At 36.5% G+C, this 25,918-nt stretch overlaps 1 protein-coding gene across 7 annotated transcripts; it reads left to right on the top strand.

The window, feature by feature from the left end:
* The first annotated feature begins 685 nt into the window (after positions 1-685).
* On the top strand, positions 686-9,852 carry LOC136027512 (zinc finger protein 248-like). Of its 7 annotated transcripts, none has more exons than XM_065704831.1 (2): positions 686-788; positions 8,539-9,852. In XM_065704831.1, the coding sequence occupies exons 1-2, from the start codon at positions 785-787 to the stop codon at positions 9,282-9,284; spliced, it is 750 nt and encodes a 249-aa protein (XP_065560903.1). In that variant the 5' UTR covers positions 686-784; the 3' UTR covers positions 9,285-9,852. The 7 variants fall into 7 exon arrangements, with proteins under 7 accessions (XP_065560903.1, XP_065560904.1, XP_065560902.1 ...); XM_065704832.1 differs by having other exon boundaries at positions 702-869; XM_065704830.1 differs by having other exon boundaries at positions 702-915.
* Positions 9,853-25,918: the final 16,066 nt, after the last annotated feature.

Here is a 25,918-nt window from a genome sequence, read left to right as displayed (position 1 = left end):
TTTCGTAAGGGTATGGAGAGGCGGCAACTCTGTTGAAAGGTGTAAATTTGGAGGGAAAACTAAAACTGTAAGGAATACTAACATATAAAGATTTACCTCGAGGGCTCGGCTGGGAAATGGCCCCTTTGTCCTTTTTGATTTGCTTTCATCTAAAATAGCAGCAGTTACAATTAAATCGTCGAACTTTGATCCTACGTCTCAGCACATGCTCTTTGATTTCAAAAGTCACGAGTTTGTGAACTCCATGGACGAATTTGTTTACAAGTAGACAGTTTCACTTTCGCACCATAAGTTTTTCAATGCAAAGGCTTAGCTTCAAAAAAAAGCCCTGAGTTCAAAATATTAAGCTGCCATACAGCTTAAGGTAATTCTTTTATATTTCAAACTTAAAAGTGGCAAAAAAAAGTCAAATATTCCCGTCTGCTGGGTAGGTTTATCTTTCTTCCCTGTTAATGTCGAGGGGGGATAAACAAAATTACGACTCTTCCTGAAGTTTGAAAAAAACGATGAGAATAGCTTTCGGACTGAATATTCAGCATTAATATTGCATCCAGATGTAGCATTCTCCGTGGAAAAAGCTTTCGGACATGCTCACTATAAAGTGAAGTCTCAAAAGTGGATTATTTCGATAAAATTTTTGGGCTTGTTTGGGCTTATTTTGAAAATCCCAGGGCATTTTTTTACGCTGACAATCTGGCAACACTGCCTGGTTAAGAAAAGATAAAAACAAATTGAAGCATCAAAATAAATCAATTCTTAGGACAAACAAACGAACAATCGGTTTATGTGTAAATTTATAGTCTTCTTATGCATGCAGCAAGTTTATGGTGGGGGTCAGCTCCCATAAGCAACATGTCAAGCTGATGAAAGTAGGCATGCTAGGCTAGCCAATGCCACTATCAGTTTCCTTATTCGGTAGGGCAGGTTAGAACTTCCAGTGCCTTATAACAGACAGATATCCTGATTAAAATGCAAATTTCTTATACAAGGAGGACAGGCTCCTAATTGTGGACATTATGGGTATAGGTTTGGATATGCTCAGTTGAAACTACAGTCTTTGAAAACTATCTTGGAAGACTTTGGGTAATAAACTTCTGAAATACAAGCTATCTATTAAGAGGCATGTTAGGTTGAAAAGAGTGAGATTTAGATTTATCTGTTTATGTTCCTTTATATTTTGTTTCCTATATTTGTTATGCATCTTCCCTAGCCCCCTTCTAATCATCTCATACAACCCTAGCCCATTTAAAATAAACTAGAAGAATATTTGGTAAAATTCTAGTTTAGTGAATTCTTGCTATCTCAGAAAGGGGTTAGGTTAGGAAAATGAAACTTTCAGGGATAGGTCTACAGGCTAAAGTATGTCCCGGGAAGGTATTTTAAAAAACCTACCTTTACTCCCTCCCCCTCTAGAGCATCCTGACTTTTTATGACCTTTAAAAATGTATGTGTTATAAAATTGAAACCTTGCAAAATAGATCTTCTGCTTGATTAAAGTATAATAAAATTGTTGTCAACTTCACAACTTTGCTCAATCCTAATTTATAAGGTTTTAAAGATATGCAAATACATTTCCTAAATTTTGAAAAAAAACCATTGATATTGCTCAGAATTCTACTCAAATAATAAGAATTATATTTTCAGAACTAATGGCAGAGAAAAAACAATGGGTAACTGAAAATTAAGGTAAAATGTTTTTTTGTCAAAATTTCAATAGGTATAGACCTGTCATGTAGGCAAATTTCAGGGCCCTCTAGAGGGAGAAGGAGTAGAGGTGGGTACTCTAAAATACATTCCCAGGTTATACTTTGCCCTTTAGATCCATCCCCAAAAGTTTCGTTTTACTATCCTAACCCCTATCTGAGATAGCAAGAAGTCACTAAACTAGAATTTTACTGCTGCATATAATAGAATAGCCTATTAATTCTATCAATGTTTTTGTTTTCTTTTTGTATATAGCTAAGTGTTATGTGAGGGCATTAGAGGTTTAAGCTGGGTTTAAATTATTGAAAACAAACAATACCATAAATAATATATTAGCAATCTGAATTTTTATATTTTTTTTATTGCATGTCTCCCTCTAGAGACCCTCTTTTGAAGACCTTTTTCCTTCTGTTTTTTTTAGCATTTAAATTTGTACCAAAGTTACTCCTATATCCTAGTTGATTTACATCCAATTATTGTGCTCCACAATACTTGTATTTTAGAGCTTACAGAAGACCATATATTTGGCTTCAATGAAATGGCTTATCTGGCTTTAAATATTATTTCTTAAATTAAGAGACTTCTGTATATAGTCATACTTAAGAAAGTATATCCCTAATCACAGGCAGTGTCTAAATGAATAGCAACATAGCTTCAACATATTGTTGTTAATACTGTTTTTTCCTCTATTCAATTATTTTGATTTATTTTTCTGAAAATTTGTTTCTGAAGTGAAAGAGATTCAAATGATGACATAAGAATATTTGAAGCAAATAAACCATTTAAGCTGAAAGGTGACTAATTTTACACTCCAAGTGCTATTTTTCCAATGCAATTATAGACTTTTTAGAAGCATAAATTCTACTTAATTGCCTTGTGACAATGTATTATCTTAAAGTATCAGCCTATGACATGTATTGTTTTTCCATAACTTGTAGTACTTGGATAAAAAATCCAAATAAATGACATAAAACTAAAATCCAGCAACTACTCTCCCTGGAAATCTGAGAAAAGATATTTTACTTTTTGAGCCCTAGATATGAAGATGTTCGATTTTCATAAAATTCAGAATCCTTCTGTCTGCATACTCTGGTTATTTTATCATCTTAAATTATAACTTGGAGCAATCTAAGAATTTCTCTAATTTTATTTTTATAAAATAAAATTTAAAGTACATGGATAAACTGTCCCTAAAAAGAAAAAGCTCATCTTTTAAGAGAATGTTAAAATTCAGCTTAACAAAAATATCATGCATTGGTGGGTAGTCCCCTTGTAGAATATATGCATATAAAATATGCTGCTAGAGCCTTTTGTCTTTTTTAAGGTCACTCAAAACTGAGACTCACAAACTTATTTTGGAGCACTGCATCCCCTCAAGGTATTTTTACCTTGTAGGTTGTTGCCAACTTGTACCACTAGATTAATCTGATATTCACTTCTTAGTTTTCCTCCTGGCAGTTTATTGGTTAACAGTTAATATTACAGTGCAGTTACATCAATAAATGAAATCTATTCTTGTTTAAAGGGTTGAGATGATACTTTGCTAAACTTAGTTGCTACACAAAATAATTTTTTGTTTCTCAGTGGTATTTTTAAATTGAAAATCAAAGATTATTCTAAAGGTTGTCCTATGATTCAAAATCATGACTATTGGGTGACAAAGGGGTAAGCTAATCTCTGTGAAAAGAATCATGTCTAATCATGAATAATTATTATAAGGAAAGTAAGATTATTTTAATAATGAGAATAAAATATATATGATTTGTAGCAAATATGTCAAATTTTCCTTGTTGCTATTGCTACTGTGAAGTTGTCAGTATAATTTTCTAATACTGTACCAAAAGTGATACATAATAACAACCAACTCAGTGGGAAAAAAGCATTGAAACTTTTTTACACAAACTTGATACAGTGACAAACAAGCTTCTGGAATTGAAACTGGCTGCCACCATTGATTATTATGATATACTGTGTTTTAGTGAATTGACCCCTAAGAACTTTAGCAACCCACTGGCCAAAAACCATATCAAGATACCTGGATGCTGCCTGTTCTCAAAATCTTTCTATTAACCCCAGGAGAGGTACTGCCATCTATGTAAAGGAGGGAATACAGGTCAGATATTTACCTTTCAATCATGATTATTCCCCATGGGTTGAGAATGTTGTTGTAAGTATTATTAATGAGGGAAAACCATTACTGATAGGTTGCATACATAGAAGCCCCAGATGCCCTTGTATCTTACCAAACTCTAATTCAGTCGGCTGAACAAGCATCCAATCATGATAATTGGAACTTAGTGCTTCTTGGAGACCTGAATCTACCAGATGTCAAATGAGTTGAGGGCTAAGGCTATCAACAAAACTCTATTGTCAGTAACCCATTTGTTGAATATTTGGGTAGCAATAGCCCATATCAGGTAATAGGCCCACCAGCAACCTGGTCTGCATCTACTATTACTTGCTGCTTAGTAAATGAACAAACAATTGTAGTAAACAAGCTTACATTAACAACAGCAAAATGAGCAATAGAATGGGACCAAGTAATTGTTAAGGGAGACATTGAGCTAGCATGGCAAAACTTTTAAGAACACTCTGCTCCATGCAATGGTATACATCCCAGGCTCCTTAAATAACTTGCAGATATAGTAGCACAGCCACCTTGTTTGCTATTTAAGCTGTCTCTTCAAACTAGTGGCCTATTGGCAGACAGCCATAATTATTTCAATAATCAAGACAGGATCTAGAACCCAGCCTGAGAACTATGGGTCCATCAGCCTAACTTTGGTTGAGGCCAAACTTATCAAAGGGGTAGTCAATGATGCAATCATAGCACATATAACCAAGAACGGCCTTCTTTTTGGTGGTCACCATAGCTTCAGGAAAAGCATGTCTATCAGAACAAATCCAATACTAGCTTATGAATCTATACCTGATCTGTTGGAGCTGGGTTTTCCTATTGATGTGTTCCTACTGCATCAAGCAAAGGCCTTTGATAAAATGTCTCACCACTACCTGATGATCAAGCTGTCAGTATATCCAATAGACAATGTTGTTGCCAAGTGGATCACCACCTTATGTGTAAAAATGGTATTTTCAGAATCTACCAACAAATTGGAAAACTACCAAGCAGCATTATTACTTTGCTATTCCACTTTTTCCATGACAGGGTCCAATAGGAATTAACAGAAGAAAGTCAGCATAGAACCCAGGAAACTGTGAATGCAGTTGGTTTTACAAAGATGTCATAAATAGCCCTCATTGCATTATTTAATTATAAATTTATAGTGATTGTTCCTCTAGTGCTACTTTCTATGGAAAAAGTTACAGTGTCTTTACTAAGAGTCAAAAGTTATTGGGGACAACCAGGCCTCGTTTCTTGCCTTTTTTATACCTCCCCCTGTCTTTCTTAACTATTACAGAAAGTTGATCAAATTTTCAGCAGTGCCATTTTCATATATATATATATATATATATATATATATATATATATATATATATATATATATATATATATATATATATATATGTATATATATATACAATTATGTAAGAACTTCCATCAAAATATGAAAATTAAAGCTAAATGTTAAAAAAAAAAACTTTTTAGAACAACCATAGCATCCTTATTTCAACAGAGTTCAACCATGACAGATAAATAAAATGATGTGAGACAGTAAATTCATTCAAACCAAACAGAACAAAAATAATTAAATACAAATTTTCAAAGCTAGTTTGGCTTTTTTAGCATCTTGCCTCAAAGACCTTTTTGTAACTAGTTAAATAGCCTACTATTATAAATTGGTTTAGCAAAATATTTTGTTACACCAATAATAATTAAATTTTAGCATAAAGGATTTAATGAACACTCAAGTTCTATTTAAAGAAATATTATTATTCATTTTGAGACTAATTTTGATTAAATCCCAAACCACATGTTTTATCCCCAAATCATTACTAATGAGAAAAGGTTTTTCAATGTGGGAAGGATTATTAAATATATGCCAGACTAGAGCAGTATCAAAGGAGTTTTTAAAACTTTTAGAAATTAATGCCTATTTATGTCTTCTTTATGCTGGTGTAGGTATTTTCTAGATTATGATGGGTCCTGCCAACATAGTATTTGCCACAATTCACTGAAATATCCTCTGAATTGAATTCCACCGTTGTAGAAAAAAATTCCCTATTGTTTCTAAGTTATTTTATTTGATATGGCAAGGCTCTGTGGTCTTTGTCACTATTTCAGGGTATTATGTTGTCTTGGAATCAAGTTAAAAAACACAGTTACAGCAATCATGAAGGGGTATCTGTAATACCTCAAAAACAGATTAGGACATTAGGCTGAGACTTTCAGGGAATGTTGTGAGAGATTTTGAATAAGGTAGAAGGACAGTTGGAGTAATCAGTTCATGAGAAATGCTTAGTAATGGTGTCTAACAGCTAAGATTATCAAGTCGAATCTCTTAGGAAATGGTAAATCAATCAAAGCTGTATATGCACCCAGGTTATAAGAAGTATTTGTATGCAGTATATCAGGAATGACTAAAGGAACTGAAATTAAAGGTCTCATCTATGATCTAAGGGAATATTTGCACCTTGGGGTATCTGGCTGAAAGTAACTGGAAATCTGAGTAGAATGTATAACTAAACTGGAAAAACTTAACTCTGATTTTTAAAAAAGATCATTCTGTAATATGCCAGTAACATTCAAGATAAAGCTTCCAGGGAATATTAAGGGATATAAATAATATGACATGCTACTAGGCTCATAAAAAGGTTTATATGTTATATTTATGTTACAACTATGGGTGTTAAATTGGAACTTTCAGGGGATAAGCACTCTCTGAAAGTTCGATAGGTATCAAATGAAAAGACATAATGAATATCCTGGTTGCTAATGGAATGAATCAGCCAAATATTAGGAACGTTTTTGATATTATAGCACAAAAGCCATTATTTAATCAAAAATTTACACAACAATGCTGAAGATCTTAAATTTTTTTACTATTAAGATTATTCATCCTTCAAGAGTATTACTTGTTGACTGACTGATAAGAGCATCTTTCTTGAAAGATTAATTATCATATTTTGCCATATTTATCCTTTTCAACTATTTATTTCAATAGTTTCACTTTTATTGCTTGACTTGTATTACATAAAGTATAAATACTAAATTATTTTTTTCACTATAGAAACCAATAAAAAAATGAAGACATGACACATTCCAATGTAACAAAGACAGAATGAAACCACCCTTTTTTCACTCGAAACTCGAAAAAAGTTTTGAAAAAGAAGATGTTGTTGTATTTTGAGCCAAAAAAAGCATTGCTGACCTCGAATATGTTGATAATGCTGTTTTCCCATCTGACCCAGTACTATAAGTGGGAGAAATGACAAAAAAGATAAGCAGCTACCCCAGATATGGGAGGTCTAGCTAGGAGCATCTTGAGAACTAAAAACCTATCAACTGTGAATTATAGCAATTCTCTGGTACATCTTGGTTTTGATCCTATTGAGAGAGTTGAAGAGTTCAAATAGGTGGGATTAATTATGAAGTAATGTTCAAGCAGCAAACGAGGTTCAAGTTCCTGTCAGCTAAGTCTGGTGTTCCTTTGGGCAATTGTGCAAAACCCTGTGTTTGAAATGAGAAACAAAGTTCAAAATATGCTCAACATCCATACACTCAGTATTACTATATAATTTCGAGACTTGATCCCTAAAGGCAGGGAAAGACTGGAAAGTCCAAGGGCTAAATGTAGAATCAAACAATCACAATGGACCAACAACCAGAAGCTCATGAAGATGTGTGGACAAAAACTTACAATATCCATCTTTATCACAAAAGAATGTCTAAAATGGCTTGGCCAAAGAAGATCCTAAAACGTCAAGTTAGGTTGTGTTATAACCTTTCCTGGAGGAAAAAACTGGGAGGCCGGGTCTAGTCTTGGCTCTGAGACTTTGGCAGAATCTGGAAGATGACTCTGTCAGAACCTGGTCCAGCAATTTCTTGCTCCCAAAATGGGCTGAATAGCCTGTGTTTTGTCATAAGTAAGTAAATACTGCTATATGCACATTGCCTAAAACCATATTTGGGTATCACAAGGTGATGGAGGAAAGATGATGAAGTTAAACTGGAAGTGATCGTTGATAGTAAATAGACTAATTCTTTTCAAATGTAATTAGGAAAAGATTTGTTATTTTGGCGTTCCCTTTGTAAGAGGATACACACACCCTTTGGGAATGCATGTATAAGGCATCTCAAGACTAAACTGAACTCCTATCCTAAGTTATTCGTAAATAATCCCAAATTTGAACTACTTTTTTGTGTTCAGTATCTTCTCTGCATATTAAGCAAGAGGTGAAAGAATCTAGAACCAAAGACATGGTGGTTTATGTGTCTTATACATGTTACATTCGTTTTTTAAGAATTTTTAGAGGTTGGTGCAAGAGAAAATCCGAGCAGCCCAATAATAAATTTTATTTTATTTTAATAATGCCCTTTTAGACACTCAATGAAACTAAAACTAGATGAAATAACAGTGTCTAAAACCTCAATAATATTGGATAAATTTTCAATTGCAAGATATTTCAAATTCAGGTCAGATTTACAGCTGGGTGTGCAGCACAAGGAGTAGGTATTCTATAAGCAAATTAATAAAAACAATTTCTCTAGAAATTTTCAAATTTCAAACTTGCAATTTTTGGTATTGAAATGGCTACAATTTTGATGATTCTATTCATGCCTCCTCCTACTTTACCTAAGCTTGCTAACTATCAACCAGGGATTTGACTCCCCTCCCTCTACCTTTCTGGGAATATGTACGATTTTTTTTCTAGATATCACTATGGACTTGGTTTTCCAAGATTCTCAAACAAGGGAAGATTACAGAGAGCCTCTTGTGCCAGGTTCTACCAATGTATATATTGAACAAGAAACATATTTTGACCATGGACTGGCGATTGAGTTTTGCGAAATTACTGATGATAATGTCACAGAAAATGAAAATCTTGTACAAGGGTCAAGTTTTTCTGAAGAACTTATGCCAGTAGAAAGAACTAATACGGTAGGAAAACCCTTTGTATGTGATATATGTAAGAAAACTTTCACTCGCAATTCTACTTTATCTGTACACATACGAACTCACACTGGAGAGAAACCATTTGAGTGTGATATATGTAAGAAAGCTTATGCAAGCAAATCTGCTTTTTCTGTGCATAGAAGAACTCACACTGAAGAGAATCTATTCAAGTGTCAACTATGTGAAAAAAGCTTCATGTTTAGTTATCTTTTGTCTAAACACCAGAGAACTCATACCGGGGAAAAACCATATGTATGCAGAGTATGTGAAAAACGATTTACTCGTAAACATATTTTATCTAGGCACCAAAGGCTCCATAATGGGGAGCCACTTTTTGAATGTGATATATGCTTGAAAACGTTTCTTTGTAAAGTTAGTTTATCTCGACACACAAGAACTCACACTGGGGAAAAGCCATTCAAGTGTCAAGTATGTGAAAAAAGCTTCCTAGAAAGTTATCTTTTAGCTAGACATGCAAGGACTCAACATCAAGTTTACTCTTAACTGAATTTAGCATTGTTGACAGGGAACTCTGGCTGTTGAAGCACTTAAAGCTTTGTTTATTGCTCCTTTTTATAGAAATACCTAAGGACTTAACTGAAATCAAAACTATTTAAGTGATATCCACATGGCACGAAAGTTTTCACTTTTGTTATAAAAAAATTGCATAAACTTGAAAAAGTTATACCTCTTGTGTGTGTTGAGTGTAAAAATTAATAATCATAGCTTCCAGATTTTTTATTAGATATTCACTTTCTAGACATAATAAGTAGATTCTAAACATGATTAGGGGAGTGAATTTTCATTTTTTTTTTCAATTTCTAGTAAATTCTAATTTTTTATTTATTTTCGAATTCGCTTAATGTTTATCACTGAAACTTATCAATAGACAGAAATGTATTTTTAATTGTCATAAGAGCTTAATGTTGTAAGTATAGTCGTCTTCGGAATATTTGTTATGAGTTGTCATTGTTAGTTTTGGTAATAATCTCTGTGCATCAACAACAAGTAGTTTTTCAAACCCTGTTTTTTCTTCAGTAACATATTAAAATATAGAAATTTATACCATCGAGTTTAAGTGTTATTTAAGTCAGTACTGCTGTACAATAAACTTGGAGGCCGTACACCCCAATACAAACTAGATCCACATTGGACAGGCAAGACGAAGTTTTGTTACAACCCTTTATTGGCTAACTAACAAAAGTGCTGCGGGAGGAACACTTAGGTCAGAACTTAAATGAAGGGATCTGAAAACACTAAGTAGAATCTGTTACTATTTATATTTGAAGTACATGCAACTTACCTTTAAATATATCAGGAGAAAATATTGACTTTGCAGCCAGTCTATCATTAAATGTGGTTATGTTATGTCATACATTTAACGTTTCTTTGCAATTGATTACTTTCTGTAGAAATCGCATATGAATCTAAGGAGAGCCAAAAACTTGAATTGATGTGGTATCAAGTTCAACTTATCGTTTTGTATAATGAGTACCATGGCGGATGAAAACTTGCGACAGAGTTTTTTTGTTCCTATTGTGCCTAAAGGTCGTATTTGAAATTTTAGGCTTCTAATTTAATTGCCAAAAATCTTCTTCTCAGCTGCATTCCAAATGAGGATCTATCCCCGTCTCTCCACCATTGGTAATAGTCAAATTGATAGTTACCTCAGTAAGCTTTTGATGGCATTTTCCTTCACTTTAAAAGTTTTTGTTTTAATATGTTTTTGAATTATGCACTTCTCATACTAATCTTCACTTATTCCAGTAAGAAAAATTATCAACTTTACTGATCTTTTGCCTTCCAGCATCACCCTTTTATCCTCATCTGTTCCTGGTCTGAATGGCTTAGCCATCTCAACATCATTTTCCAAACTATTTCTTGCATCCAGAACTCCTAAAATATCCCAAAAATGCTCCACTTTGCTACTTTTTAAAATGCGACTTTTTGCTACTAATAACTCACTGCAACACCAAGCCACCTGAGGGAAACAGCTACGCATCCTCAACCTCCATTCCTATCTGTTCAAAGCCTCCCTCCTTACAACCCCCCAGAAAATTCCCATTTTCCGTAAGTCTGTCTTTACAATATCCTCCCACCCTAACCATGGGCGATCTGCTTTCTGTTTTGCGTGCCCTAGCCATCTCAAACTTTTCTCCTTATAGCCCTAGAAAGTAAGATTGAAACACACTTTTCGTACAGACTACTGTTTGCCAGGTTAAAAAAAATTCATTAGCCACACTATGAGCACCTGGAGCCTTCTTATGTTTTACTCCTTTTAGTACTGTCTCTAATTCTTCCTCACTAAGTAAATTCTCTTCACAACTAAGGTGTCACAAACTTCTTCAATTTCATCCCATATCTTTTCGTGTAACTCTTTTTGGTTTAGCATATTGCAGAATGTTCTTTCCATCTCTTTTTAAGAATCTTCTCATTACTAGTGGCGCCCTTTCTATCTTTTAACTGCAACAAGTCCAAATTGGCCACTCCTTTTCAATTTATTAACATACCAATACAATGTTTTAACATTATGCCGTTTAGCTGTATCTTCCTGATCCTTGACAATTTTATCCTTGGTCGCCACTTCCCACCTCCTTAGTTCATATTCAATGCTTTCTCAACTGCCTTTACATTTCTTTTATTTTCATATGATATATCACTCAGATAATTATTTTCAGAAGCCCCTTCACCTCTCTATTAAAAGGTCAGAGAACTGCAAGCAGAAAATCAAAATTTTTAACTTGTGTCCATCGGCAAACACGATCAAAAGGAAAGGACTTAAAATTTTTGACATGTATATCGGATAAGCTTGACATCTGTGCTTTTCTGGGGTTGCTTATGCTAGAGCAAAGCTAATAAATAATCGACACGTACTTCTGGCTATTATAAGCTAAAATTTTAGTTTGCAGTTTTGATGTACATAAGAATCTTGACCAAACCTATTCTTACTGAATAAAGTGCACAATAAATAAATGCCATTAATCTCTAAAAGGCTATTGTTCTTTTCATTTACACAAATCATAACTTAAAAAGGGGTACTAGATTGATTCAGACCCCCCCTGAAATCACCCTCTTATGGAAAGTACCATTCCCCCTTCGGAAACTGACTACCAAATTCTAGACTTTTTGACTACCAAATTCAGGTAGAACATCTGGTAGCCTCTATTTTTTGCGTTTTATTTATTTTAGTTCTTTCTTTTTCTTTTGAGGTTGAGTTATCATTTCATGTCTGAAAATATGAAATCAGTTGCGACTGAATATGAGTTGTGCTGTGATGGAAGTACATAGAGATAACAGGCTGGGACTAAGAAGTACGAGTAATTACTCCGCGTGGGCTTGGCCTGGTATTGAGACTATCATGACTAGCCAAAATAGTTAGGGATGAGGTGATGGATTTTACCGAGTTGCTCCCCATATACACTGACTGATTTGGGAGATATTGCTATTTAAATACTTCATAAAGAAGAGCAAACAAACACGCATTTGTGGCGAGAAATTACTTCCCCGGGAATTGGTGTGGTGTGCGCTATTGACCAGAAGCGTCTCTAGGCAAAATGTGTAGGAGAGAGCAATGGATTTTACCGCAAGGCGTTACGTTTTTACCGACTGATTTGGGCAATATTGCTATCAAAATTACCCCATAAAAAAAATCAATGCACATCCAGGATCTTTCTACCTGGAACAAACATAAATTCCAAATTTTGTAGACAGGAGCTTGGTCTCTTCAGTGAGGTTCTCTAATATGTTGAGTAGGATGGTAAGATTTTCATTATGACTTCTTGCCATTTTGGATTTGTTTTCCCCATTTCTTAAAAATCAGATAAATTTTCTTATGCTTCCAACGTTTGATGTGTAATTTTAAGCTTAATGAGCCTTACATATTTGGAATCTGCTTAAAAAAACAAAAATATGTTTTTATTATATATTATTTGTAATTTTATTTTACAACATTTATTTTGGAATATAGGGAGCATTTCTGATATGTATTTTTTTTTAATTCTTTCGATTCATCATAATTTGCCTTTGGCTGCTCAATTTTATACTTTGAGACAGTTTTCCTAGAGAATATTTTTTTCGGGGGGAGGGGGAGGAATTCTTCGGGGAGAATACTTGGCATGTAGAGCAATTTTTTGTGAGAATTCCCTTTAGGAGACATTTTCCAGGGGCCATGCGTCGGATGTGTTAAGAAGGGCATCAACTAACACAGGAAAGATAAGTCCCGAGTAAATATTTTCATTAACGACTTCGAAAATGCGATATGACTGACACATAGGGAAATACCTAAGCGAGAAAAAAAAATCCTAAATTTATCCGAATAATCAAATAAGCTTTCTGTTGTTATTATTGAGACTCCTCGCGCAAAAATTCCTGTTCAAGATCGTACCTTGCGATAGAAGTGTCTAGAACAGGGATGTCAAATCTCTTATTTCATTTGGGATGCATTGTTACTTAAATAAAGGATTGCAGAGCTTATTAAATTTTAAGAAAAAAGGGTACAAATTGCGCAAAAATAGGTAAAATTGGCATTAATGAACGTTGTGAAAACGATTAGTGGGCCGCACATAAATCTCAGAAGCCCCGCAGTGCGTCTTGCGGGCTGAAGGCTGAAGGCTGGACATCCCTTGTTAAAAATTAAATAGTAGGCTAGATACTGCAGAAACACCACCAGTACAAAAATTCTCATTACCCAAAGAAGAAAATACAGGTGCTCAGAATGAAGAACTTCATTCTTTTCGCCTTAAATTTGCTCCAATGTGAAAATTTCAAATTAAACACTGTATAAAATTAGTTAAAAACAAAATAATAAGAACAAAGACATAAAATGAAAATCGGTGACTAAGGTTTTTTATGGTACTTGGTATCTACCAAGTGACATATATCGATCGCAAATGCTGTCTGTCTGTCAGTCCCAGTTTTGCTACTTTAGGCACTTCCAGTTAAGCTAGGACGATGAAATTTGGCTGGCGTATCAGAAACCAGACCAGATTAAATTAGAAATTGTTGTTTCCCCGATTCAAACATCTGGGGACGGGGCTGGGGGACGGTTAAATCGGAAAATTTAGGTATTTTTTACTTACTAACGGGTGATCAGATCTTAATGAAATTTGATGTTTGGAAGGATATCGTGTCTTAGACCTCTTATTAAATTCTTATTTTTTATTCTCTTATTTTAAATTCCGACCGGATCTGTTGGCATTGTGGGGGAAGCCTAAAAACTTTGAAAACACTTAGAGTGGAGGGATCGGGATGAAGATTGGTGGGAAAAATAATCACAAGTCCTAGATACGTGACTGATATAACCGGAACGGATCCGCTCTCTTTAGGGTAGTTAGGGGGAGGTTAATTCTGAAAAATTTGAAAAAAGGAGGTATTTTGAACTTACGAACGGGTGATCAGATATCAATGAAATTTGATGTTTAGAAGGATATCGTGTTTCAAAGCTCTTATTTTAAATCCCAACCGGATCTGGTGACATTGGGGAAAGTTTGGGGGGACTTAAATCTTGGAAAACGCTTAGAGTGGAGGGGTCGGGATGAACCTTGGTGGGAAAAATAAGCAGAAGTCCCAGATACGTGATTGGCATAATTGGCTCGGACCCGCTCTATTTAGGGAGTTGGGGGAGGGGAGGGTTAATTCTAAAAAAATTGAAAAAAATGAGGTAGGCTATTTTTAACTTACGAAGGAGGGATCGGATCTTCATTAAATTTTATATTTGAAAGGACCTCGTAACTCAGATCTCTTATTTTAAATCCCAACCGGATCCAGCGGCATTGGGAGGTGGCAGTTGGGGGGACTGGAAATCTTAGAAAATAATTAAAGCGGAAAGATCAGGATGAAACTGGGTGGGAAGAATAAAAAACAAGTCCAAGATACGTGACTGAAATAACCGGGTCGAATCTGCTCTCTTTGGCGGGGGGGGGGGGAATAATTCGGAAAAACTGGAAAAAAATAAGGTATTTCTAACATACGAACGGATGATCAGATCTTATTGAAATTTGATATTTAGAAAGATCTTGTGCTTTAGACCTCTTATTTTAATTCTGACCAGATCCTGTGACATCGGGGGGAGTTGGAGGGGGAAACCAGAATTCTTGGAAAACGTAAAACTTTGTCTTACGAATAGGTGATCGTATCTTAATGAAACTTGATATATAGAAGTATCTTATGTCTCAGATGCTCCATTTTCGACTCGAATTGGATTTGGGGACATAGGGGGTTGGAGGGGGAATACAGAAATCTTGGAAAACGCTTAGAGTGGAGAGATTGGGATGAAACCTAATGAAAAGAATAAGCACAAGTTCTAGATACGTTTTGACATAATTGGAACGGATCCGTCCTCTTTGGAGGAGCTGGGGGGGTTAATTTAGAAAAAATAGAGGCATTTTTAATTTAAGAACGGGTGACCGGATCTCAATGAAATTTGATATTTAGAAGAAACTCATGTCTCAGAGCTCTTATTTCAAACCTCGACTAGATCTGATGAGATTGGGGGGAGTTGGAGAGGGAAATCGGAAATCTTGGAAAATGCTTAGAATGGAGGAATCGGGATGAAGTTTGGTGGGTAGAATAAGCAAATGTCTTAGATAAGTGATTGACGTTACCGTACAAGATTCACTCTCTTTGGGGGAGTTAATGGGTGGGGTTCAGTGCTTTGGCGAGTTTGGTGCTTCTGGACGTGCTAGGACGATGAAAATCAGTAGGCGTCTCTGGGAGCTGCACAAATTGACTTGATAAAGTCGTTTTCCCTGATTCGACCATCTGAGGGGCTGAAGGGGGAGGAAAAATAAAAAAAATTTAGGTATTTATAACTTACGAGTGGGTGATCGGATCCTAATGAATTTTGATATTTAGAAGCACATCGTGACTCAGAGCTCCTATTTTAAATCCCGACCGGCGTTAAGCCTCTGATTTTCCTTTTAAATCAATCTATTGATCCTTAGAATTTTGTTAGAGCCCATACCATATGAGCTCTTGGCTCTTCCTGCCTCCAGAGGCGCCATTTGGGCATAATCGTGGGGTGGGCATGAACTCCATCCGCCCCCCCCCCGATTCACTTCGTGTCACGTAAGAAAAATGCGGGTTTTAGCAGCACATAGATCAAATATTCTAAGTAAAAATGCATTTTCAGCACCGGTGTGTTGCTTGGAAATGTACTGTAACCGAAGGTGGAACTCAGCCACACTGACCTCTAAGATTAATTATAACAACGAAGAATACAATCAACGAGGTTAAGTGATTAAACTGAAAGTGGAAAATTCAACCAGACTACAGGCTGGCATTCCTCAGCGAGAAACTTTCTTATTTAAGTAAACAATACGTCGGTGAAAGTAATCTTCATTGCTATGCCGGGGATTGTAATCAAAATCTCGGTTTTCCTTCAGCAGAAATCTTCCAGATCAAATATATTTACAAAAAGCAAAAACATAACAAGATAAAAAAAATAATACAACACTCAAGGTAACAAGGGGAACCGCCGAGGTTTTATTTTTGCAAAATCATCAACAAGCTGGTCGTAGTCCAAATTTTTTACCAAGTCCTTCTCTGCAAATATCAAAAGAAGTTGACTGAGACGATCATCTCCTGTTGTAGACCGCAGGTAGTTTTTCACTATTTCTAGGCTAGAAAAAAACGCTCATTGCTCGCTGTTGTCACAGGAAGTGTGGCAGCAATACGAAGTACTTTAATTACTTCTGAGTAAGCCACTGGTGAAGATGGTCGACAATGTCTAGGAAGTTTTCCAGCTTTTTCTCCTCATCGAGCAAGAAACGCTTGGCAATACCAGCTTGAGATTCAAGAAAATGTCGTCGATATCCAGCTTGCCGTAAAGAGCAGAGAAACGCTTGAGCAGCTCTGGGTCCATAAACTTGGTTGAGCTTGGATCCAAGACTTTGAGTGTACTCAGCACTGGCAAGTTATCTGTGAACCTTCTGTCAAATTTGCCTAGTAGACAGTCAAAAGTTTCGAAGTATTCTCGCTTCATTTCATCCGCGAAAGTAGTAGTCCGATTCCCAGATTCGATGGAATTCTTTCCTAGCGTCAAAGTTGTCACAAATTGTTTCAGATGCTTGGTTATCTTTTGAGTTCTTCGAGGTCGTCCTTTCTGACCAACAGAGGAGGGTCTAGTCGCGGCTTCACTCACAGCAGGTACTTCGATTTCGAGTTCTGTTGCAAACTCTTTAGCCTTCTCGAAAAGCGATACAAATGAAGCATCTGAACGCAGGTCGGTGAGTTCGCTTCTTGTGGCCTGAATCAGGGTGCGGGATCGAGAAATAACCGACGGCCTGGAGATGCTGAGACAGCGAGTTCGTCACTCGCATAATTGCTTCTACGTAGTGCAATTGGAAGATAACAAGAAACGATTCCGTCTTCTTCTGGAGCCCAGCTGCCTCTTCCCGTGCTTCACGGTCAGCTCCCTCGCTTAAAGCAGACAGTACAGCTAAAATGCATTCATATCAGAGTCTAACTTTCGATATAGATCGATACCATTAAGACCATCGTGTGGCTGCACTTCTTTCCAGCTCCAGAACTTGCAATTCGGCAGCTTTCTGGGCCTCAACAAACAACTGATGCCGAGTGTTGCTGTTGGAAATGAATGTGTATAGAGTCTGGACCAGTGAGAAAAAAGAACCAACAGTGCCGACAGATTCAACGCAGCTCGCAATGACCAAATTTAGCTTATGTGCATAGCAATGAATGTAGAATGCCTGTGGCGATTTCGCTCTCAAACGAGCTTGAACACCGGAGAATGGTCCGCTCATTACGCTTGCTCCGTCGTAGCACTGCGCGACACAGTAGTTCCCATTGAGTCCAATTCTTTGCACTGTGTCATGAATGAAATTTGCTAGACTTTCAGCATCCAGGCTCTTCATGTGAAATCATCCGATCGGCCTTTCTTTTACTTTTCCTTCGTAGAAGTACCTAAGAAGAATGGCGAGCTGCTCTTTCTTCGAGTTGTCCTTCGTTTCGTCGACCAGAACGGTAAAGTATTTGGCGTTTTTTAATTCTTGCACTATCGTGCGCTGAAGCCTGGAACCGATCACCGAAATTAGATCGTTCTGGTATTCATGGGATGTGTAGTGACCATACCGTCTCTGTAGCTTGTTGAAGAGCGTAGGAGAGTACTCTGCGAGAAGATTGCACGTCTCGACGAAATTTCCCTTGTTTGTCGAGGGTTCTGTTTCGTCGTGCTGCCTAAAGGCAGTCCCGAGTCGGCCCAATAGAGCTGTTACTTTTAATAAGGCTTTTACGTGCTCTCTGTTCTCCTTGATTTCATTGGATCTGTCTGTCATTAAAACAGACGCGATTGGTTGCAACTCCTTGGTTTGTATGGCTTTGAACTTCGTCCATGAAACTGCACTGTCTTTGTGGCGGTCACTTCTAGTGTGTGTTTCGAGAAAGTTAGAGATGTCTTTCCATCTTCTCACGCCGACGTCTATGAAAGGTCTAGACCCGTACCTCTGCCTGGGAAGAGTAGATGTGCCGCCAAAGTGTCTGCAGTAGAAGCAGTAAACAGAATCATCCTGGACGGAATACTCCAGCCGCGAGTGCTTTCCATAATATGAAGCATTGAATGACCGTTTCAGCTTGCCGTTTACCGTCACTTGCGCAGGGTATTGTACTAGTTTTGGTTGGGGTGGTGGATCGAGAGAGGAAAAAGAAATATCCGTAGGGCCGCTGGACCGGCGATGCTCTTCATCTTGAGGCGTATGTTGCCGAAACTGATGGTTTGTTCAGATGCTGAATTACACACCTGAAAGAAAGTATACACATTAGTTTGACTCTTAACCAGTGTAACACCCCTACTAGTTTAGCCTAATCTTTTTAAAATCCATTTTCGTGGATTTGTTGTAGCTTCTATAGTTATCTTTCGTTGGTTACTAGCAAAATAAAGGAAATGCCACAGTCTTTCGAATAGAAGATTACTAATACTTATATATCTTTACCATATGTACCTGGTATAGGTAAAAACTTAAACAAAGTTACGTAAATAAAACATTGATGCTTCCCATCAATTAGACAATTTATCAGTTTTCTGAATTCTTGGAAGGATCAGACTCGTGGGAATTTAGGGAGTAGCATCTCTATAAATCCTTGCTCTTGTGGAAAATTTTTACATTGGCCAAACCCACCAACGGTTTGTAAAACGGTTTATTAGCATCGGAATTCAATCAATAATTCAACTCAATCAATCAATTCAACAAAATTCAACAACAATTACAATAGTACAACCACGGGGTTAACTCAAGTAAAATAAACGCCGTAAACCTAAGAAAAGTTTTTTTTTTTACATGTGTTCATACAGAACTTCAGCTAGGACTATCCGAAAAATTTGACAATAGGTGAGACACAATTTTTATCAGCCGGGGGAACGACAAGTTCGGACCCAGTCTATGCATTTCCATCATCCTCAAAGAAGCCATTATTTTCAGCGATGGCAATTACAATGGTACATCCACGGTGTTATTTCAAGTGAAATTAACGTAGTAAACCAAAGAAAAGTTTTTCTTTACACGCGTTCATACAGAACTTCAGCTAGGACTATCCGAAAAATTCGCCAATAGGTGAGACACAATTTTTATCAGCCGGGGGAACGACAAGTTCGGACTCATTCTGCATTTCCATCACCCTCAAAGAAGCAAATATTTTCAGTGATGGCAATTAAAATGCTACAACCACGGTGTTAACTCAAGTAAAATTAACGTAGTAAACCAAAGAAAAGTTTGGTTTTTTTACACGTGTTCATACAGAATTTCAGCTAGGACTCTCCAAAAAATTCACCAATAGGTGAGACACAATTTCTGGTTTCCCCCTTCAGCTCCCCCCCCCCATTGTCACCGGATCTGGTCGGGATTTAAAATGAGAGTTCTAACGCAAAAGATCCTTCTAAAGATCAAATTTCATTAAGATCTGATCACCTTTTCGTAAGCTACAAATACCTCACTTTTTTTTAATTTTTCCGAATTAATCCCCCGCCAACTCTACCACAGAGAGCGGATCCGGTTATTTCCGTCAAATATCTTGGACTTGTGCTTATTCTTCCCACCAAGCTACATCCTGATCTCTCCGCTTTAAGCGTTTCCCAGATTTCTGTTCCCCCGCAATGACACTGGATCCGGTCAGGATTTAAAATAAGAGATCTGAGTTACGAGGTCTTTCTAAATATGAAATTTCATTAAGATCCAATCACTCCTTCGTAAGTTAAAAATAATTCATTTTTTCTAATTTTTTGGAATTCACCCTTCCCCACCTACTCCCTAAAGAGAGCGGATACGTTCCGGTTATGCCAATCACGTATCTAGGACTTGTGCTTATTTTTTCCTCCAAGTTTCATCCCAATCCCTCCACTCTAAGAGTTTTCCAAGATTTTAGGTCTCCCCGCAACTTCTCCCAATGTCACCGGATCCGATCGGGATTCAAAATAAGAGCTCTGAGACACTATATCCTTCCAAACATCAAATTTCATTAAGATCCTATCACCCGTTCGTAAGTTAAAAATGCCTCATTTTTTACTAATTTTTCCGTAAACACCCCCCCCCCCCCACTCCTTCTACCAGATGGTCGAATCGGGGAAAATACAATTTCTAATTTAATCTTGTCTGGTTCCTAATACGCCTGGCAAATTTCATTGTCCTAGCTTACCTGGAAGTGCCTAAGGAAGCAAAACCGGGACAGACAGACAGGCCGACAGAATTTGCGATCGCTATATATCACTTGGTAGATACCAAGTGCCATAAAAAAACAGAAAATCCTTTTCCGCCCAAATTCATCTCTTTTAGTCCGCGAAACTGTGAGTGGCACAGAAAAATGAAACCCAAACGAACAGTAACACAAACTTGCACTTATTCGCTGAACCGGTTCACACGGTGACGGTTTCTGTTTCTTAATCCATCTACTCAGAGAAGACTGATTTTCTGCCTCTTTCTCCTTCTTTGGGCTGCCAATTTCCGCTTTTGAGCTCCTGACAAACTCATGATAACAAAAAAATGAGATATTGAATCAACAAGATAGACGAGGACAGAAACAGAATAAGAACAGACTCGAGTAATTAAAAACGGTAGCTTATATTTAGTAAAACAAGGAAACAAACATTGAAACATTTGCCAGGAACTGACCTACTTTGATCTGTCAACTTAGAGGAATTACTGCAAATATTCAAAATCTATAATATTAACATAATTATCTAGGATATGGTCATTTGACAGAACTTGAGAACTTAATTATGTATCTAACCTACTTTCAAAGTTTACAATGGTTAATAGCAAATAGCGTAATTATTATGGCCGACAAACTTTGTCGCCCATAATAGGGCCCTTTGTCGGACAAAGGGCCCTTTGTGGTTGAAGCTTGGGCCCCCTGTAAAATCTGGGGTGGGCATTTGCCCGCAACTGCCCCCTCCCCAAATGGCGCCTCTGCCTGCCTCGTCAAAATTGCCATAGTCGAAAGTCCAGAGCAATTTTCCAGGAATTTTGTCTCTCATCCCGATATTTTATTTTGCATTTTCTTTGAACAATACTTTTGCCTGATTTTTATTGAACAAGAATATCAAAACTCCCCCACCTAATGTCTGAAAAGATCATTATACCGTCCCTATTATATTATCGTAGACTGACGCAGGGGCGGATTCAGGAGAGAGTTAGTTAGGCTAGGTATTTAATATAATTTGTAAGATGGCCAACCGCGCATAGCTTTATAAACTTCTGAAAACCAGTCATTTTAAGGAGATCTGGATTTTTCCCTGGACTTCAGTAACTGCAATTATATTAATATGGTTCAATTTTGCATTCCTACCCCTTCAAGTTTCATGTTTCCTACCCCTGAGATATAATTTTCTGAAACTTTCGATAAATCCAGTTTCAGGTGTCTGAATTTATCAGTCTAAATACTGATACGATAGTAATTTTGAACGTCCTATCAGACCAAGTTGCAATTTTCATGTTCTTTAAAATATTAACATTGTTTTGGCCTTGGGAAAATTAAGATTCCCAAATCATTGAAGGACAGGGATCAACATATTTTATCGGGTCTTTACCAAAACACTTCAGCTGGCTTAGAACCTCACGACAAAAAGTGCTCTAGACCTTCAACTAAATGGAGGATTTGCGTAATCCTGAGCCATCTTGGTAACAACATGGTTTTCAGCACGTAGATAATGCTCTTCTTTGAAAAAAAGTCAAAATCCTTCACTTACAACATTGTGCTACTTCAGGGGGGATGTTTAGTAGATAAATTAGCTAGAAAGTAGTTATTCAGCCCGAAAGCACCCACCAAACAAACCAAGTCCAGAAAAACTATCCATTAATCAAAGTCCTGTGCAAATAGTGTGTCGTTTAGTAGGCTACTGTCTCTTCGACAGGCACCACTACTCAAATTGGAATTGAGTTGACTGTGAGTTACCCCTACATGTTTGAGACAGCCCTTTTCAAAGACCGTTGTCCGTATATCCGTATCTTAAGTCTTGCTGCAGTTGTCCTCCTATAGAAGATCCTCCCACAATGGTATTTTGTGTCATCATCAAATCTATCCCATTAATAGGAATAGGTTTGTAACTCATGAAATGTATCCGCACGCCGGTGGGCCCCTCCTAAGTGTACATTTGAGGTGTTTTCTTCTTCTTCCGCCTATATTTTCGGCCTTCAGAGAGGGTGCCCGAGTTTGTATTATGGACAACAGGGACAAGGTGGTCCCCCTAGGTCCACACCTCTTATGAAGGTACCATATATATCTTAAGGGTACTCGTATCCACCACCTGCGGATTTACTGAGTTGCCTGGATAAGCCGCCAACGGAGCAGTCAACTCAGTTGAAATCGTCTTCGTAATCTAGGCCGAGGACAGTTTGGCCTTCGTAACTGTTTTTATGCTATTACAGAGACTTTACCATGATTCTTACGACGAACTCAATCAATATTTTCCGTGTGAGTGAGAATAAAACGCAAATGGTGTCTTAGAGAGGAAATTCGGTAACTCAGCTGAGGAAAGTAATAGAAGTGTTGCACTCGGGACTTTTAAAATCTCCACAAAATAATTCATTTTACTTAGTCTTTTATCTACACCATTGAAATTATCTCTGTAATCTTAGTTGTGGAAGGTTTTGCCTTCTTATTTCATTCGGTTCCCTTTCAGAGCCTCTGTTGTGGTTCCCAGGACCAAGTCAATCAAAATGCTCAGTATGAATGACATTAAAATTAACCCCCTCGTTCGACTCCTGGTTCATTACGAACCAAGCTCTTAAAATATATGCTACATTAGCCACCACTAGACTTTTTCATACACAGCACTGTTTATAATATATCATTGGCATCATGACGGATAAAAATTTACATCAAAATTTTGTCGTCACCGCTACGCCTGGACGCGGAACCTTACATTTTACAACTTCTGATTTAATTGCCAAAAATCTTCAACTCAGCCTCATTCAAAATGAGGATCTATCCCTAAATCCATTATAGTAAAACGCCAAAATGTTAGTTACAATTCCTATTTAAGCTTCAGGTTGCGTTTGTTCTTCATTTAAAAGCTTTTTTTGTGATTTTTAGATTGCTAGCCTCTCATCCTAGTTCGTAGACGTTTCTTACTATTCGTCTAAGCTTATTATAAATGTGAAAAACACTCTTGTTCATGGCTATTCTACTTTTTTTTATCTTTATTGGTTCTACCCTCTTTACTAGTCTCTAATCACCTAGGCAGGTAAAGTTAGCCACTTCCTTGATCTTCCATCACCCGTTATCACCTTTTTATGGCCATTTATTTCTAATCTAAGTAACTTAATAGTCCTTACAAAAACCCTCAAAATTTTTTTGCACCTAGAACTCTAAAAACGTCCCAAAGATACTCCATTTTGTTATTATTTTTTATTAAGAACATAGAAATCATCTCCATAATCTAGGTCGTGTAAACTTTTTCCCTTACTATTTGATTCTATGCTTTATTAGAGCATTTGACATGGTCCCATCACAGACTTAGGACAAAGTCAATAAATATTTCAAATAAGCGAGGATAAAACGACATGTTCTTTGACATGATCCTTGGGCAGAGTCAATCAATATTTCAAATAAATGAGGATAAAATATATATGGTGTCTTGTAGATCAAAGTTTGCGCCTTCCGTCGACATAATGAAAATTCTTGTATGTAGAACTCTCAAAAACTTCGTAAAATAATTCATTTTGCTATATTTTAATTACAAAATTCAAATCATCTTCCTATTCTAAATCGTCGAGGGTTGCACATTCCCATTTGATTCAATATTCTTTCAGAGCCTTTGCCATGGTCCCAAAAACAAAGTCAATCCCTGTACATGAGCAGAAAAAAACCTTGCTCTACTCCCAATTATATATAAAACCAGCTATTCAACTCATTTCAGCTATTAAATAATGTACCTGTTGGTAAGTTAAAAATATATCTGAACATATCTTGGAATATCCACTATAATATGCCCTGGAAGTTTTTTTATAACCCTAAAACAGCAACATCAGTAATAGTGGTATGTATGCAGTACCTTTTAGTCTGTTGAACATCAACAACTACCTTCCACTTCCTGGAGGTTTCAACTTTCAGTAAGCCATTCTTGTAAGTAAGCAATTTTTGACATAATACTGATACGTCATTTTGACAAGCAACATTTACTCAATGGGTTCATTAAGTTTGAAATACTTATCAAAATTCACAAAAGTTTTGTCTTAATACCTTTTGTAATACCAGTAGTATGCACATATTGCTTTTTGATTTGTTCAATATCCACCAATATGCGCTTAAAATTTAACTTAATACTCTAAGCAGTTTCTAAGAGTTTTAACAATTAATAGAGTGTTTTGATCTATTGCAAAATTTCCCTTAAAAATCTCTGAAAGCTCAACTTTAATATTCTTAGCACTTGAAGCACTAGTTTGCATAGTTTCTTGGCTTGTTCAGTATACCTTCATTATTTCTATTTAGTACCCTAAGCCATTCCTAATATTTTGTTTAAGTGCCCTTTCGAAAACTTGTATGCAAATAGGATATTTTGATTTAGCTACATATTCCCCTTAACATTCTATGAACGCTTCACTTTAATATCTTAAGCTCTTTTCGAGATCCATGAAAAATTGATCATTATCTCTCAAGAACAAATCCTATATGTTAACAATCAACTACTAAAAAAGCTCACCGTCCCTGCCCTGCGGACTGTGAGTGCCATGTCATCTCTGAAGGATATGTTATTGGATCTTTCAGTTATGCTGTGCGACATGACTATCTAAAAATAGTTATTGGGTATGTCTACGGGGACAATACAAAAAATGTTGGTAGTAAGCTGGTTCAGAAAAGGGCACTATATCTTTCAGTTCTATATTGAATGAGCCTCCTGAAAGTTTCTACAGCCATTGGTTCATTGCACTTACCTATGAAAATAAAAGCTAAGGGTAACAGTTCTCTTTATATATGAGAAAACATGGTTTCCTTTGATAGCTGGTATTTCCACTAGATTATTTATTAATACTAAAACTCTTCCAAAACAATACTATCAAAACCGCCCAAAATAAAAAAAAAGGTTTGCACGTCATGAATTTATCTTGGAGAGTCCGATATTATGGGTAGACTCTAAAATGTTATGACATGTACTATTTATTGAAATCAATGATCTATCAGAGACTGGAATTTAAAGAGACCAGCTGAAAATAAATGGGGATGCCACCTTAAAGTTACCTAGGATTTCTATGAATTACATTTCTGGTCTAATCTAGAATACGGTACCCGAATCTTCTCGATTTGTCTCTCATCTGTCTTTAAAACCCTGGATTTCTTGCAAAATTCTACAATTCGAATGGCTCTGGGTTTGGTCAAGCATACTCCTCTGTCTAAGTTAAAAAAATTACCAAATACCTACACTGCAATCCTAAATTCTAACCTGCCTTGTCACATTGATAAAAAGATATTCGACGCATTTTTTATATTTTAAAGAAAAGACACATTGATTTGTGATCATTTAAGCACAATGAAGACGATAGAAAAAAGTTTATTCATCATTTGTTTTGGAATGTGCAGAAGAGAGAGGCAGTGAAAGGGGAAGAACTGTATTGGTACAGGCCGGCCTATAGGCTTTAAAATGCTAGACAGAGGCAGTTCAAGTACCATAAAACCCATCATTAGAATTAACAACTTTA

The sequence above is a fragment of the Artemia franciscana genome, chromosome 5, assembly GCF_032884065.1.
Source record: "Artemia franciscana chromosome 5, ASM3288406v1, whole genome shotgun sequence".
Taxonomy (NCBI): Eukaryota; Metazoa; Arthropoda; class Branchiopoda; order Anostraca; family Artemiidae; genus Artemia; species Artemia franciscana.
The sequence above is the reverse complement of the archived record's forward strand: the minus strand, read 5'-3'. Positions and strand labels throughout refer to the sequence as shown.